Source organism: Pygocentrus nattereri, chromosome 14, assembly GCF_015220715.1.
Source record: "Pygocentrus nattereri isolate fPygNat1 chromosome 14, fPygNat1.pri, whole genome shotgun sequence".
In the NCBI taxonomy this organism is placed as follows: Eukaryota; Metazoa; Chordata; class Actinopteri; order Characiformes; family Serrasalmidae; genus Pygocentrus; species Pygocentrus nattereri.
Window position 1 is genome coordinate 16,258,957 of NC_051224.1, and position 15,656 is coordinate 16,274,612.

Here is a 15,656-nt window from a genome sequence, read left to right on the forward strand (position 1 = left end):
TTTTGTGTTGGTACAAATGCCAAGCATCTTATTGCAGTGAATATGTGAAAATACCCCTTTACATGTACATAGATACATGGTTTCTTGAGCAGGACTGTGCTTTTCTATCCCATTATACATTATATCACAGTGGATTTGTGATGAGTAATTGTGTGAATTGACGTATGCTTTCTTCTTCAGCCACCTATCTCTTCTAAACTAAGTCCTGAGCTGTCAGATCTGGTGGTGTACTGTAGCAGCGTGCCATTTGGAGGATTCGAGGCAGCCAATCAGAAACCACCAAGTGAGATGTCCTCTTTCTCTGAGAATGAAGCCCTCAAACACATCAAAGACTCAGGTGAGATGCAGTGACCAAAACACTGTTGTTCTGTTTTGGAGATGCTATGAAGCTCCAACTGTCTGGACTGCACACAGGCCAGTTTAGCAACCAAACTCTTCTGCTACACAGCCATGCTGTTGTAATACATGCAGAATGTGGTTTGTCATTGTCTTGCTGTAATTTGCAAAGCCTTCCCTGAAAAAGACGTTGTCTGGATGGCAGCATATGTTGTTCCAAAACTTGTATCTATCATTCAGTATTAATGGTGTCTTCACAGATATGCAAGTTACCTATACCATGTGCGCTAATGCACCCCTGTAACATCAGATACTGGCTTCTGAATTGTGCACTGAAACCAGCCGGTCCCTCTCCTCTTTAGCCTGGAGGAAGCGGCAACCCTGATTTCCAAAAAGAATTTCACATTTTGATTTGTTGGACCACAGGACACTTTTCCACTTCGCCTCAGTTAATCTTAAATGAGCTCTGGTCCAGAGAAGGTGGCAGCATTTCTGGATTCTGTTTATTTTGGTTTCTTCTTTGCATAGCTGAGTTTTAACAGCGTTCCTGGATGTAGCAATGAACTGTGTTCACAGACCGTGATTCTTGGAAGTGTTCCTGATCCCATGCAGTGATTTCCACTTCAGAATCTTGTCTATTTTTAATGCAGCACTGCCTGAAGGCCCAAAGATCACAGACAGTATTGGTTTTGCATACAGATATTTCTCCAAATTCTCTGAATCTTTTAATGATATTATGTACTGTAGATGATGAAAGGCAAAAGTTCTTTGCTGTTTTTTTATTGAGAATTGTTATTCTTGGATTGTTGGATTGATTGTTATTCTTGGATTCTTGCACTATTTGATTGTGCAGTCTTCTACAGAGTGGTGAATACCTCCTCATCTTTACTTCTGAAAGACTCCGCTTCTCCGGGATGCTTTTTTATACCCAGTCATGTTTCCAATCCACCTAATTAGTTGTTAGATATTCCAGTGTTTTTTAGCATTACACAACTTAACTAGTCTTTTATTGTCCCTGTCCCAACTTTTTAAACATGTTGCCAGCGTCAAATTCAAAATGGGTTTATATTTTTCAAAAAACAACATTTCTCAATTTCAATGTTTGAAATGTTGTCTTCATACTATCAATTAAATATTGGATTTAAATTATTTGCATGTCATTATATTCTTTGTTTACATTTTGCACAGCATCCCAACTTTTTTACAAACCAGCTGTATTTTTTATGTCCATGTGTCTCCAACAGGAAAGCTCTTTGTGAGACACAACAGTAGGCAGCTGAGCCGGATTTACCCATCAGGCCAGAGGCTGCAATCCTCCAACTATGACCCGCAGGACATGTGGAACGGAGGCTGTCAGATGGGTAAGCATTAAACTCAGCATTCATGTGAGCTTTAAAGCATACATCTCCACATCAGCCAAAGTTCCAGAAGAGTCCTCAGTGAAGATGGATGTTCTAGGGGGCTGGACTAGCAGAAATCATGTTTATTCTGTATGTTTGTGTTAAAGTGAGTGCTCAAGGCAGTTGGATGTATGCACCTCAGTTATTATTTCCTCTGGCTTTTTATTAGGCCATTTCCTCAGTTCAAAGTCACAGTCTATTGCACTGGTTAGAATACAGATAGACATGAGTCCAGATAAAATGAACTCAAACCACAAACCACAGAAAGTTTATTGTTTTGTTTCTGTAACAGGACAGAATTAGTCAGACACTCACAGTTAAAAACAGAAAAGAACAGTTTGAACTGATAGTCACAAAACCGAAAAAACAAATGATCCAAAGTTACTAGGGACACCTAGAGAAGTCAAAACACAAGTCAAGTCAAAAAACCAGAGGTCACAGAAAGAGCAAACATAGCAAAATAGGTCGAGAGCAAGACTCAGGGTCAACACCTGGAAAACAGCCGAGAGAAAGAAATGCTCTGTATGCTCACATAACTGGGGCAATACTTTGTGAAGGAACAAAGCAAACTGAAGAGTTTAAATAGGGAAGATAACACACGACACCAAGCATTAGTTATGTGAAGTGGACCTCTGACACTCTGAAGTGTGAGAGATCTGAGTCACGTGATCGTCCGTGGGATTCTGGGAATATCAGCTAGGAGTCCTAGGAGGGTGTAAAGGTAGTAAGAATACTTTAAAAATGGTCTTTTCTATATTAATCTTTATTTAATATTTAAATATTATGTCATTTTAGTTATAAATCTTGTCATAAAAAGATCAAATGTCAGGTATTTTTGAATGACTTCTTCAAAGGAAGAAAGACTGACTTGTATTTCTTATAAATTTGGCAGTTCAACAGCTTCATTTGTTGCAAAATATTATGCCAGTGGTTTTGCTCAGTAAACATTAAGTGATTTTACAAATGAAGTAGAATAAGAGCATGAATGCAATATTTCAGTGTATCTTATTTTGTTAGTATTGTTTCTGTCATATAAATTTGTCATAATGAATCCAGACAAAATGTGGCAAACACTGAATATTAAAGAAAGACACACAAAATAACAGTGTAGAATTGCTATGAATATACATGCAAGATTCCACAAGAAGTATATACATACCGTAACTGGACATAGGTGACATTAGCAATTACAAAGTTTGTCATTTTAACTTAAAAAAGTAAATAACCTGGCTGCCTAAAAATGTTAAATTCACTGAATATCAGATACTAAGTTAAAGGAACAGTAACCTGTGTTTAACATTCTGGATCCTTTTAAAGCAGCCAGGTTGAAAACACTACGTCATATTTTTACAGTGTCTGTGTGTACATTGTGGGGACCCAGTGCCAGGGTTTTTGGGATTTTGTCACATTTTGAATGCTTTTAATTTTCATGATATCTCTGCTTGTCAGTGGCTCTGAACTTCCAGACTCCGGGAGAGCAGATGGATCTGAACCGCGGCCGTTTCCTGCCCAATGGTGGCTGTGGATATGTGCTGAAACCAGACTTCCTGTGTCATCCAAAGTCCAACTTCAACCCCGAAAACACAGGCGGAGGACCCGGACACATACCCACCCAGCTCACCATACGGGTCAGAAACATTCTCTTCTCTCTCTCTCTCTTATTCTCTCTCTGCATGTGGGTCAATGACAAATACGGCTTTCAAAACAATTAATAAAAGATTCTTATTGTGTGTCTTTAATAATATACACTACCGTTCAAAAGTTTGGGGTCACATTGAAATGTCCTTATTTTTGAAGGAAAAGCACTGTACTTTTCAATGAAGATAACTTTAAACTAGTCCTAACTTTAAACAAATACACTTTATACATTGCTAATGTGGTAAATGACTATTCTAGCTGCAAATGTCTGGTTTTTGGTGCAATATCTACATAGGTGTATAGAGGCCCATTTCCAGCAACTATCACTCCAGTGTTCTAATGGTACAATGTGTTTGCTCATTGGCTCAGAAGGCTAATTGATGATTAGAAAACCCTTGTGCAATCATGTTCACACATCTGAAAACAGTCTAGCTCATTACAGAAGCTACAAAACTGACCTTCCTTTGAGCAGATTGAGTTTCTGGAGCATCACATTTGTGGGGTCAATTAAACGCTCAAAATGGCCAGAAAAAGAGAACTTTCATCTGAAACTCGACAGTCTATTCTTGTTCTTAGAAATGAAGGCTATTCCATGCGAGAAATTGCTAAGAAATTGAAGATTTCCTACAACGGTGTGTACTACTCCCTTCAGAGGACAGCACAAACAGGCTCTAACCAGAGTAGAAAAAGAAGTGGGAGGCCGCGTTGCACAACTAAGCAAGAAGATAAGCACATTAGAGTCTCTAGTTTGAGAAACAGACGCCTCACAGGTCCCCAACTGGCTTCTTCATTAAATAGTACCCGCAAAACACCAGTGTCAACATCTACAGTGAAGAGGCGGCTGCGGGATTTTGGGCTTCAGGGCAGAGTGGCAAAGAAAAAGCCATATCTGAGACTGGCCAATAAAAGAAAAAGATTAAGATGGGCAAAAGAACTGGAAAGAATGCTGGAAGAATGGGAGCTGCTTCTAGAAGCGTGGGGTGCAATCTCCAGCTTACCTCAACAAATTAACAGCTAGAATGCCAAAGGTGTGCAATGCTGTAATTGCTGCAAATGGAGGATTCTTTGACGAAAGCAAAGTTTGATGTAAAAACAATGTTATTTCAAATACAAATCATTATTTCTAACCTTGTCAATGTCTTGACTCTATTTTCTATTCATTTCACAACGTATGGTGGTGAATAAGTGTGACTTTTCATGGAAAACACAAAATTGTTTGGGTGACCCCAAACTTTTGAACGGTAGTGTAGTTCAGTCCATTAGTATTTGTATTATAGCTTTCATAATAATATAAGTTAGACATGATCATCAGTTTTATCTCAGAGAAAATGTCGGGTGCTGCATCCACATAGGAACATATGTTATAAAGTCATACCTGCTGAAAGTTTGTATAAACTAGTCTTTATACTTGGACACCTGTAGAATCCTTTGTCTAAGTTTCTGCATACAATTTTGTTTCTAATAAACAAACTTCATTAAAACGATAACATTTACATAACTAACGTTTCATGGTCGCATCATCTGACCCTTTTGCAACATGTTATGATTTAAAAAATTTTCAAACATAACCATTTTATGATGAGCATTGTATTACTATTTCCCTTTTAAACCGTTTACACCACCTCACATTTTTAGACATTGGAAGACATAAATAATAAATGAACCTAAACTGAACATTATTTGGATTCAAGTAAAGGAGGTATTGTAGAACAATGTAAAATGTATCTTCTAAAATACCTAAATGGAAAACAATGGATTTGCACACAAAAATGCATGTTATGTGATTGACTCATCTGTCTGTTACTCTACCTGCTGCTTTTGCTCTCCAACACTTTTAGGCCTAATTCCATTTCTTATTTTTACCCATACCCCTTATTTTTGAATGGAACTAATTTACAAGGGGTAGTGGTTGAAATCTTCCCCTACAAAACGGGACCCTCAAAAAAAAAAGAGCATTACTCCACTAAAAGGCTACTAGTGCTGTCTGCTCTGTAGGTTACCCTGCCAGTCTGCAGTGACAGCAGAGGAGGGTAAAATTGAGCAGCCTCATTGCTGGGCTTTAGTTACATTTAGGGCATCATATGCCTTCAAAGACGGGGATGTGACAATTATTTATTATCATCCACCCCTAATTCTTTAGTGATATGAACCTGAAGTCAGCTATTCACCAGATTCTCATTCGAAAAACAGTACATTTACAGTGGGGGAAAATAAGTATTTGATACACTGCCGATATGCAAGTTTTCCCACCTACAAAGATTGGAGAGGTCTGGAATTTTTATCGTAGGTACACTTCAACTGTGAGAGACAGAATCTAAAAAAATCCAGAAAATCACATTGTATGATTTTTAAATAATTAATTTGCATTTTATTGCATGAAGTAAGCATTTGATCATCTCTCAACTAGCAAGAATTCTGGCTCACAGACCTGTTAGTTTTACTTACTCTCTCCTACTCTGTGCTCATTACCTGTATTAATTACACCTGTTTGAACGCGTTACCTGTGTAAATGACGCCTGTCCACACACTCAATCAATTACACTCCAACCTCTCCACCATGGCCAAGACCAAAGAGCTGTCTAAGGACACCAGGGACAAAATTGTAGACCTGCACAAGGCTGGGATGGGCTACAGGACAATAGGCAAGCAGCTTGGTGAGAAGACAACAACTGTTAGCGCAATTATTAGAAAATGGAAGAAACACAAGATGACTGTCAGTCTTGCTTGGTCTGGGGCTCCATGCAAGATCTCGTCTCATGAGGTAAGGATGATTCTGAGAAAGGTCAGGAATCAGCCCAGAACTACACAGGAGGACGTGGTCAATGACCTGAAGGGAGCTGGGACCACAGTGTCAAAGATTACCATTAGTAACACACTACGCCGTCATGGATTAAAATCCTGCAGGGTCTGCAAGGTCCCCCTGCTTATGCCAGCACATGTCAAGGCCCGTTTGCAGTTCACCAGTGACCATCTGGATGATCCAGAGGAGGCATGGGAGAAGGTCACGTGGTCAGTTGAGACCAAAATAGAACTTTTTGGTATCAACTCCACTCGCCATGTTTGGAGGAAGAAGAAGGATGAGTACAATGAAACTCAATGTTGCTCAGTGACAGCCCCGAAACCTGAAAGATCTAGAGAAGATCTGTATGGAGGAGTGGGCCAAAATCCCTGCTGCAGTGTGTGTAAACTTGGTCAAGAACTACAGGAAACGTCTGACCTCTGTAATTGCAAACAAAGGTTTCTGTACCAAATATTGAGTTCTGTTTTTCTATTGTATCAAATACTTATTTCATGCAATAAAATGCAAATTAATTATTTAAAAATCATACAGTGTGATTTTCTAGTTTTTTTTTATTCTGTTCCTCACAGTTGAAGTGTACCTATGATAAAAATTACAGACCTCTCCATTCTATGTAGGTGGGAAAACTTGTAAAATCGGCAGTGTATCAAATACTTATTTTCCCCACTGTAGCGCAGCTACCGAGACTTCAGTATACCACTAGTGATTTGTTAAGCTTGTTATGAATAAAAGGACCATAACAGATGAAATGACATTAAACTAAGTTAATACAATCTAATCTTAATATAATCCCATTTTTTCTTTTTTTCTCATAAACCTCAGTTTGGAGGGCCATGTAGCCGTAACATTTCACCCTACTCCTCCATCTCAACAAAAATTGGGACACTCTACCCCTAAGCGTGAATGCCCAAAAGGGAGGGAAAGGGCTAAGTGGTAGGAGCAAGAGGTGAAATGGGATTGGGCCTTTGTTTCATTCAAGTATCTCTAAAGCTGGGCAATACACTACATGACAGATAAAATTTTAACAAGTTTGAAAAACGAGGCGTGTCTCACACTTAATGTGAGTCTTTTACAGAGCGTTGTCTTTTTCTCGTGAGCGCACACACACCATACAATTATGCATAAAGGAGGTATTGCACACAGCTATGAAATAGCACCCAAAATCTCACATCTCACTGTTTTCAGGTGACTCAAGCAAAGCTAAACTGGACCAGACTTGTTTGTGTTGTTATGTACACACAAGAGGCATATCAGAAACACAGACTGGATGAATACATGGCTGGGGGATGCAGATATTATTCTGTTCTGCAGTGAATGCTGGAGAAGCATTTTACTACAAACTGGCAGCTGATTTGAAATTGTGAAGTTTTGAGGCCTAAATTACAAAATCATCCCTAAGACAAAAGCTTAGAATGTTTAAACAAAAACTAAGATGCTCATAAGAATGTTCTTAAATGCAATTCTCAATACAAGTTTTTAAAATATTCTCTTATAGAAAAAGTCTTTATATTTTTCTTAAGCTTTTCTTAAGAACATCTTAATTGTTTTACTTTTGTAGGCTATAGATTTTTTCTTGTGTAGTGTATTCACATCATATTACTTTTTACAACATTATCTCAGTGTGACCGGTAGGAAAAGCATGAGGCTATCATCAGGGTAATCAAATATTTCGAAATTTTTTCAAGAATACCACATTTTCAATAGAGTTTTCAATAACAATTTCTATGAATAGTCTGTCAGAGATAATCTATAAACACATTCTTAACACATTATACTGCATTCATAAGTCATTCTAAACACTGATGAAAGTACAAAAACTAAAAATATATTACATATAATACATACAATATATAATACACAATAAGCATGTCTGTAAATTTCATAAAAAAGTTCATAAAGACCTGTAGAGTTCAGTGTTCAGTAGACACATTATTTATAAAAAGTGTTACTAAAAATTCTTTAAAATGTTTTCAAAGGGTAACAATTTATTAAGGTCATGTTTAAGAGAGTATTCTTTCTAATGTCACTAGTGTGATTCTGACTCCTGGTACATTCATTATAAAGCCAGTTGCGTATTTGCTAGTTAAACAGTCAGCTCCTCTATCTCTGTGGTCTGCTGCTGCTCACATAGAGCGCATACATGTCTTTGTCTTTTTTCAGTGTTCTAACTCCCTTATTGGATGTCGCCTGAATCACACATTCAGTTTTCTTACTAGTCAGCATTTTCAAATATAAAAATCAAACATGTTTGAGGCCTCTGATCATTCTAAAGATCAATCGTAAGACTAAAGACTCTACCAGATCATCCACGGCTTCAATTACTTTTACATTGAGTTTTGATTGTGGGTGTCAGATAGGACAAATCTGGGATTAAAGCAGGCTAAAAATCATGGAATGTATGCCTAATTCATGCCTAAAAATAGGATAAACCGCTTAAAATCACAGGCTTATTACATACTAAGGCTTATTATTCAGTAACTACAGGGACTTCAATGCAAACTGAGCTATTCTTAGGTTAAAGAAGTGTGTAATTCAATGAGCTGTGTACTATATTGTGTCCTCTACAGGTGATTTCTGCCCAGCAGTTACCCAAGATCAACACAGACAAGCCCAACTCCATCGTGGACCCACTGGTTTGGGTAGAGATCCATGGAGTGGCTATCGACAAAGCCCGCTCCAAAACCCAGCGCATCAACAACAACGGTATGACCTCTGTTTTTCTTTGAGTCAAAGTTTTCAGAATCACTTGACGCATCAAGCAGATTAGGATTGATTCTGATGGCTACTTAAACCCCAGTCAACACTTGCTTAATGCACGGAATGCTGTTTTTCTGCTGTGCTGCAAAGCTAGCAGTAACAGGGATTAGATAACTGCTCTTAACGGGAGCTTCTGTCAGCATGATATCTGTTCTCATCAGTGACATAACAATGAAGCCAAAGATCACGGCATTAGTATTGTATTCCTAATCAAACATTTAGTCTGCTACCTTTGAGTGTCTTTTAAACCTGATGGTGAAATTATAGACTGGGCTGAGTCAGAAGCATGCCTGCTGTTCTAATATTTGCTGATGCTCAGATAATTATACACAAAGACATTACCCAGCAACACAAAGATTTTCTGCTCAACAAGTTGTGTAATTACCGCAGGTTTTAACCCACGATGGGACTGCACACTGAGCTTCCAGCTGCAGGTTCCAGAGCTGGCGCTGGTGCGCTTTGTGGTGGAGGATCATGACCACACGAGCAAAAACGACTTTGTCGGACAGTTCACCATACCCTTCACCAGCTTGCGCATAGGTGTGTGTGTGTGTGTGTGTGTGTGTGTGTGTGTCTATTTATATGAAATTATTTGCAATGTGATATTTTTGTTCTTTTAAGAGGGCTATAAAATAACTCTGTTCACAGATATACCCCAGCCGGGGCTTGAGCTCCGACTGCTGTGATCTCAGATGACACAAAAGCAAGACTAGAGGAGCTGTAATAATACAAATATGTACTAAAACTGTACTAAAGTTTATAGAAATTAAATAATAAATTCATTCTATATTATTAACTGGGAGGCATCTTGTATTATCTTGCTGGAATATCCATAATTTGTTGTGCTTTTTCTCCTTAAAGTGAACAGTCAGGATAAACACATTAAAAACAGTTACTAAATATCAGAGTAAATCATGTGTGTGTGGTATTTAAATAAATAAATCAATAAACAGTATGTTTCCTAACAAAAAGCAGTAACTATCCTTAAACTGAGATTTTGTGCTTTTGTCCCCTTTTTGACACTATTTACAGTTGTATGCAAAAGTTTTTGCACCCCTGGTCAAATTTTCATTGGTGCAAATAGGTTAGCACATCTTTTCACTGTTAGAAATAAAGGTACTGTGCAGGTAAATTTCTTGTTCATCAAAGTACAAACAATGCAAATGTTCCAAGGTCCAATTGTGTACCTTAAATAAGTTTTTCCAGGCGAAATGTACATATTTGTACGTTTTCATAACCAAATGTTTTAAAACAGAACAATAAAATAAAAAGCCTGGAGACGAGGCAGTGTTTGTGGTGTCAATACAACTTCAATGGATGATCCATTTCATTGGATTATGGTACAGTTCTGTTCCCTGACTGAAGGTACTGAGATGTACCCTTGAGGGTCCCACCCCAGAGAAAAAAGAGGTTTTAGTTTCAGTTTATTTCTGAGAATGTAGAGAACTCACATTTTCTTGTACAGTTACTGTTTCTTTGCTGAATTCAACAGGGAAAAAAAATTTAAATATTTTTTAAATATATAGTTTTTAAATATTCTGTTTTATTTTCCCAGTATGTTTAACCAGAGACATTATAAAGGTGCAGATAGTTCAGTTTGAAAAGTGAATGGGAAAACTGGTAACACTCTATGACGTCAGGGCTGTCCAAACCCAGAGGGCCGGTGTGGCTGCAGGTTTTTCCTCAAAACAAGCTGGAGCTCACCTGACTCCACTTGTTTAATCAGTTGGTTTCAGTCTTGAAACTGCTGAACAGCTGATCTCCTGCTTTTGTAGCAATGAAAACCTGCAGCCACACCCACCCTTTGTGGATAAGACTGGTCACCCCTGATGTAGAGAGTCCTGGCCTCTAACAGAATGAGCTGGTCAGCTTACTGGTTCAGCTGCGAATAGGAAAAGCCCTTGTACAGACAAATGAACAAATATAAATTTGTTTTGTGATGGACCTGTGTCATTACAGGCCTGTGCCATTACAGGTGGTGTTGTAGTGGCTGTCCTCCTGTAGAGGATGTTTTAACTTATTTTCAAGTAGAGAACCAGCACTTTAATCAGGGCCACCTTTACATATGACTGTAACATTACGGTTTACCATGTCAGAAACCACAGAAGCTGTTTCATATTTGGCTAAACCATTGCTTTAAAGTGACCTCTGTCCTCCAGGTTACAGGCACGTGCACCTGCTGAAAGCAGACGGCTCCAGCCTCTCTCCAGCCACTCTCTTCATCCATGTGAAAGTGACGCGGAGAGGAGTCCCCATCAAAACAGTCTCAAGCCGCATTGGTATATCTGACCGCTTCAGGCCTGAGCCATAGGGACCTTGGTTTCTGAGAAGACTCTACCTGGTGTAGTGCCTCTGGATAGGGCTGCAGAGGAGCAAGAACAGCCTGGCTATACTAACGCCCCCTCAAGATGGCACTCATGAAACACATACTGCCCAGAGAAGTGCCAACAGTCCATGCCTGTAGGCCTGTAGCTCAGTACAAACATGGCATCTCTGTTGCAAAGCCGGTGTTGCCTGCCATGCTTTAGAATAGAGCTGAGAGAACTAGAACTGCTTCTATAGAAGCAAAATGTGTTATGTGCTTAGTGTTGTTTTCTAAATGGACATAGAGGCAGCAACACTAGACTGCTAATATGTTAATAAACGCTTTTTAGATAGTCAAATGTTTATTTTATTGATAAATTAATTGTATTTACAATCCAAATACATTTTATTGTAACTGACATTCAGATAGTCATTAAGTGCTGTAATATTTGTATTATTTTATTATTGTGCCATTGTGAGCAGCTTGTTGTGTTCAGGCTATGTGTCTCTGAAGTTTTGCAGAAGCAGATGTTGGCAGGATTAAAGACGGATGTAGCATGTGAAAAAGAAGCTTTTGACATGTATTGAAAGTAAGTGAATTCAGGAATGTTGACGTGACTGTCGTGTAAGAGTGGAATTCCATACAGAATTATTGTATTGTATGAAACAGGTGATATCAGTGGTTCAGCACTGTATAATGGACAGCAGTGAGAGTTATTGTACACTTTCTTTTTTTACGTCTGTAACTTCAAATGTGGTATGAATATGTACGTAGACTATGAATTGAAGCTATTTTAATTAGAAGATAATATAGCTCTGCTTTTGGTATTATGAATATTTTCTGATACTCTGACAATCAGTATTTGCTGAACATCTTCTGCTTACAAATATTGCTCAGACAACAAGCGCTAGTGCTGCCTGGTGTAAGTTAGTTTCATTTTAAATCAAGTAAGGCACCGTTAAGCTGTCTTAAGCCGAATTATACCCTAGCTTCATCATCTGTACAAGAGTACTCACTGTACACTTACACAAAATAACTCAGTTACTGCTGAGAATCTGAATTAGGAAAAGTACAAGTTGATTAAAAGCACATCTGTGTTAGATTTGATCTGACTGTGTGTGGTTATTTCCCTTATTTACTGTGATAGAAACTATGAGAGGGTGAGGGGCCGGCTGATATTGTGATAATGGTACACATAATCAGTGGAAAAATTACAGAGAAACTGTGCTTAGGTATGTGTACTGTGTTAAAATCTTACTGAAAGTGAAAGTGTAATTAAAATAGCACATTTAAACACATTCAATTTTCTTCCCTCCATGCTATGTGAAGCAACCTTGGGTTTGTGAAAGGCTCTATATAAATGTAACTTTTTATTATTATTAGGAAACATCAAAAGCTATTTGTTCACTAATGGTGCCCCCTTGTGGAGCATTTTTGGCCTGCTAAACGTGAATGAGTGAGTGACTATGGATCAATTCCATGAGGCACTTTTGCTCTAAGAGTGTGTGCCGACTTGGTAGGTTAAAGCAAACTCTGATGCGATTGCTCTGTTAGTCCTGAGCAGGTTGGCCTCGGTTCACTTCCAAACAAACGCTGCTGTGTAAAATGGACGCAGGTGTCTAAAATGGCCAAGGACAGAATAAACTGTCATTGCCTCTCTACGTAACGATTTTGGTGTGTGGAAAAGATGAGTTGTTGATGCTGTTTTGACACATGCTTTTGTTTTATTATCTCTTCCTAAGCTCTGATTTCTTAATTATAAAATGGATGATTTTGGTTTTGTTTGACGTAATTATAAAATAGTATACATATTTTTCTCTTAGAGGGATTTCACTCTGCGTTGTGCAGAACCAAGTTAATGCAAGGAGTCTGATGGCTAATTGTTCTAATATTACAAAACAGATAAAACATAAATAAAAGCATCAAGCTCAAGAACACAATTCAGAAAGTTCAGTGGATATTATCACAGTCATTATACATCATTAAATATGTGCAGTCGGTTGTGATATTTCACTTCTATGACTTTTGTTTATATCTTTGGTTGATATTAAATGATGGTTTGTTGGTATGATGGTTTGATATTAAATGTATCAAGGTGAACCCTAAGGAAACCAGAACTATAATGCACCTATGTATGATATTACATATCATCTTCTGCTTTATTCTGGACCAAGGAAACCAAACTACAAGTACAAACACAGCCTGAGAAGTAATTGTTTTAATTAATAAATGAAGTGTTTCCTTTGTTTGATGGTGTTACACAATAATAGTCTTACACAGAGACATATCAGCTTAATGGTGGTTCATTTTGCTCTGATATGAATTTGGTTGGATGTTATAATAAAAACAGTCAATTTTATATGCATGGAAACTCAACTGATTGCAAGAGAAAAAGAAAAATCTTGACAGACTTGAAATGAGTACTTTGAAGGTCTAAATGAAAACACAAGTGTTCAGTAAAAAATGGTAATACTTGAGTAAATACAAATATTTAAAAATAATACTTAATTAAAAAAACATGAGGCCTCAGTCTTTTTTTCTATTTCTATTTTCTACTACAATTTTTCTAGTTTTTTCTTAAATTTGTTCTTGCAAAAAGTCAAATTTATGATGTGCTCTGTTGTCACGTTTGTGCTCATCAGTGTGTGTAGACCGTTGAACGTAGGTCGTTGAATGTCAGAATCTTTTAAAAAACTGTTTAAGTGGGAAATTTCTACTTAAGAACAGTTGCTGAATGAGGCCCATTAACTGTGCCATTACATTGCAATACAGTAATTACAACAGTAATCATTTATATTATTAAATCAACTTACAGTAGTAGTCAAACTAACAAAAATAGATTGTTATTCTTTGTATTTCTTTGCTCAGTGTTCGTCCAGCAGTTTCAAATGTGTTGCACAAATGCAAATGAATGTTTTGATTTGTTTTACTTTCAAATAACCTGTAGTTTAAAAGGCAGGTCTGTATTTTAGAAACAGAGATTAGGACCAGCCTGAGATTGTTTGCAGTGTGCTGCTTTGTGTGTATGCTGGAGGGACTCATTCCTATGGCGCCATCTTCTGGACCACAAAGCAACATTAAAAGAATATAAATGTATGATTTGACCATGGTTCCAAACTTTAAGACTTTAGAAAAAGGTAGATTTTTCAAACTTGGGTGAGAAATTTGGTGTCCGTCCTATAGTTGTTGAGGTTTCAGAGACTGGATGCTGCATTCTGGTGAGTAGTGGTTTATTTTATTCATTCACTCTCTTCAGTGGTCCTTCTATAAAAGGATGAAGGAAGAATCCAACATTTGTTTCACAGCTCTCCTCACGCTGAAACACTTTGGATGGGTATTTCTGACTGTACTATTTTAATGTTTTAACATTTTGTTTAACATTTCTGACATGATTTTGTTTTACAGTCTCAAGCCAATCACACTGACTTTGGTAGCGCTGTGATACTGCTTTGTCTTCTATGATTAATTTCACATTCATAAAGCCCAAGTTAAACCTAAAAGTAGACTATATTTTGTTTGATATCGAGCTACTTTACACGTCTGTTGATATGTCGAGGCCTTTGAATAACAAAGCTGCTAAAAGTTACCATGTTTAATATGTATGTCTAACAGTTTAATAGTTTTCATATTTATGATGTAATAAAAAGTTTTATCCAAATGTAATATCACAGAAATATTGATAAAAAAAAAAAAACAAAGAAAAAAAATGACATTGCTGTTAGGAGCTGTGTCCATATCTAGACAATTGTAACAACAGCTCTCTGAAACCGATACAGTAGAGCCCCATCTAGTGTAAAGGCGTGGGCATTGAAGGTGAGTTTTTCCCTCTTGTACACACTGTGCACAGCAATTGTGTCACCCATTGTGTCACACACATGGATCATCATTCTCCTGAATCAGCTCATAGTTGAAAATACAATTTGGACTTTTAACTGATTTAAACTAAAATCCTTTTGCTTGGAGTGACCCTGTACCTTAATTATGTTTATTGTGTTAAAATATATGACTGAACATTCCATTTTGTCACTACCAACAGTCATAACACTACTGAAACTTTACCAGACGTTGCAGTAGTGACTGTTTTTGTGTTGGTAGAGATAGTTTGAGCTAATTTTGAGTAGAACTCAAAATCTCTAGCCAGTGCATGACTAGCAAACACAGCTGTGAACAGCTGTACACATAAGATCTAACTTAATTACAAAAAGTCTGTAGTGACAATACTAAACGATACACGATTTTCAAACTTTAGGACAAAATTATTTCAAAAACACTGGGATCTGACTGCTCACCATGCAGCCAAGAGGGGCAGGGATGCCGTCTCACTTACTGCTCTAAAATACAGGGGTGTGGCTAAAATAAGGCTCTGCCTATGAATTAAATGTTTCAGTAGAGACAAAAAAAGTGGGACAGTGTTTTTTCA

At 37.6% G+C, this 15,656-nt stretch overlaps 1 protein-coding gene across 2 annotated transcripts in view; it reads left to right on the plus strand.

Moving 5' to 3' along the window:
- The window catches only part of plcd3a (phospholipase C, delta 3a), a 53,936-nt gene extending 41,593 nt beyond the window's left edge, over positions 1-12,343 (plus strand). For both annotated transcript variants that reach the window (XM_017705607.2, XM_017705606.2), the window contains 6 exons: positions 181-337; positions 1,581-1,697; positions 3,186-3,364; positions 8,742-8,877; positions 9,322-9,471; positions 11,091-12,343. In XM_017705607.2, coding sequence (XP_017561096.1) covers positions 181-337; positions 1,581-1,697; positions 3,186-3,364; positions 8,742-8,877; positions 9,322-9,471; positions 11,091-11,242 — 891 coding nt within the window. In that variant the 3' untranslated portion in view covers positions 11,243-12,343. The remainder of the gene's footprint in view (positions 1-180; positions 338-1,580; positions 1,698-3,185; positions 3,365-8,741; positions 8,878-9,321; positions 9,472-11,090) is intronic.
- Positions 12,344-15,656: the final 3,313 nt, after the last annotated feature.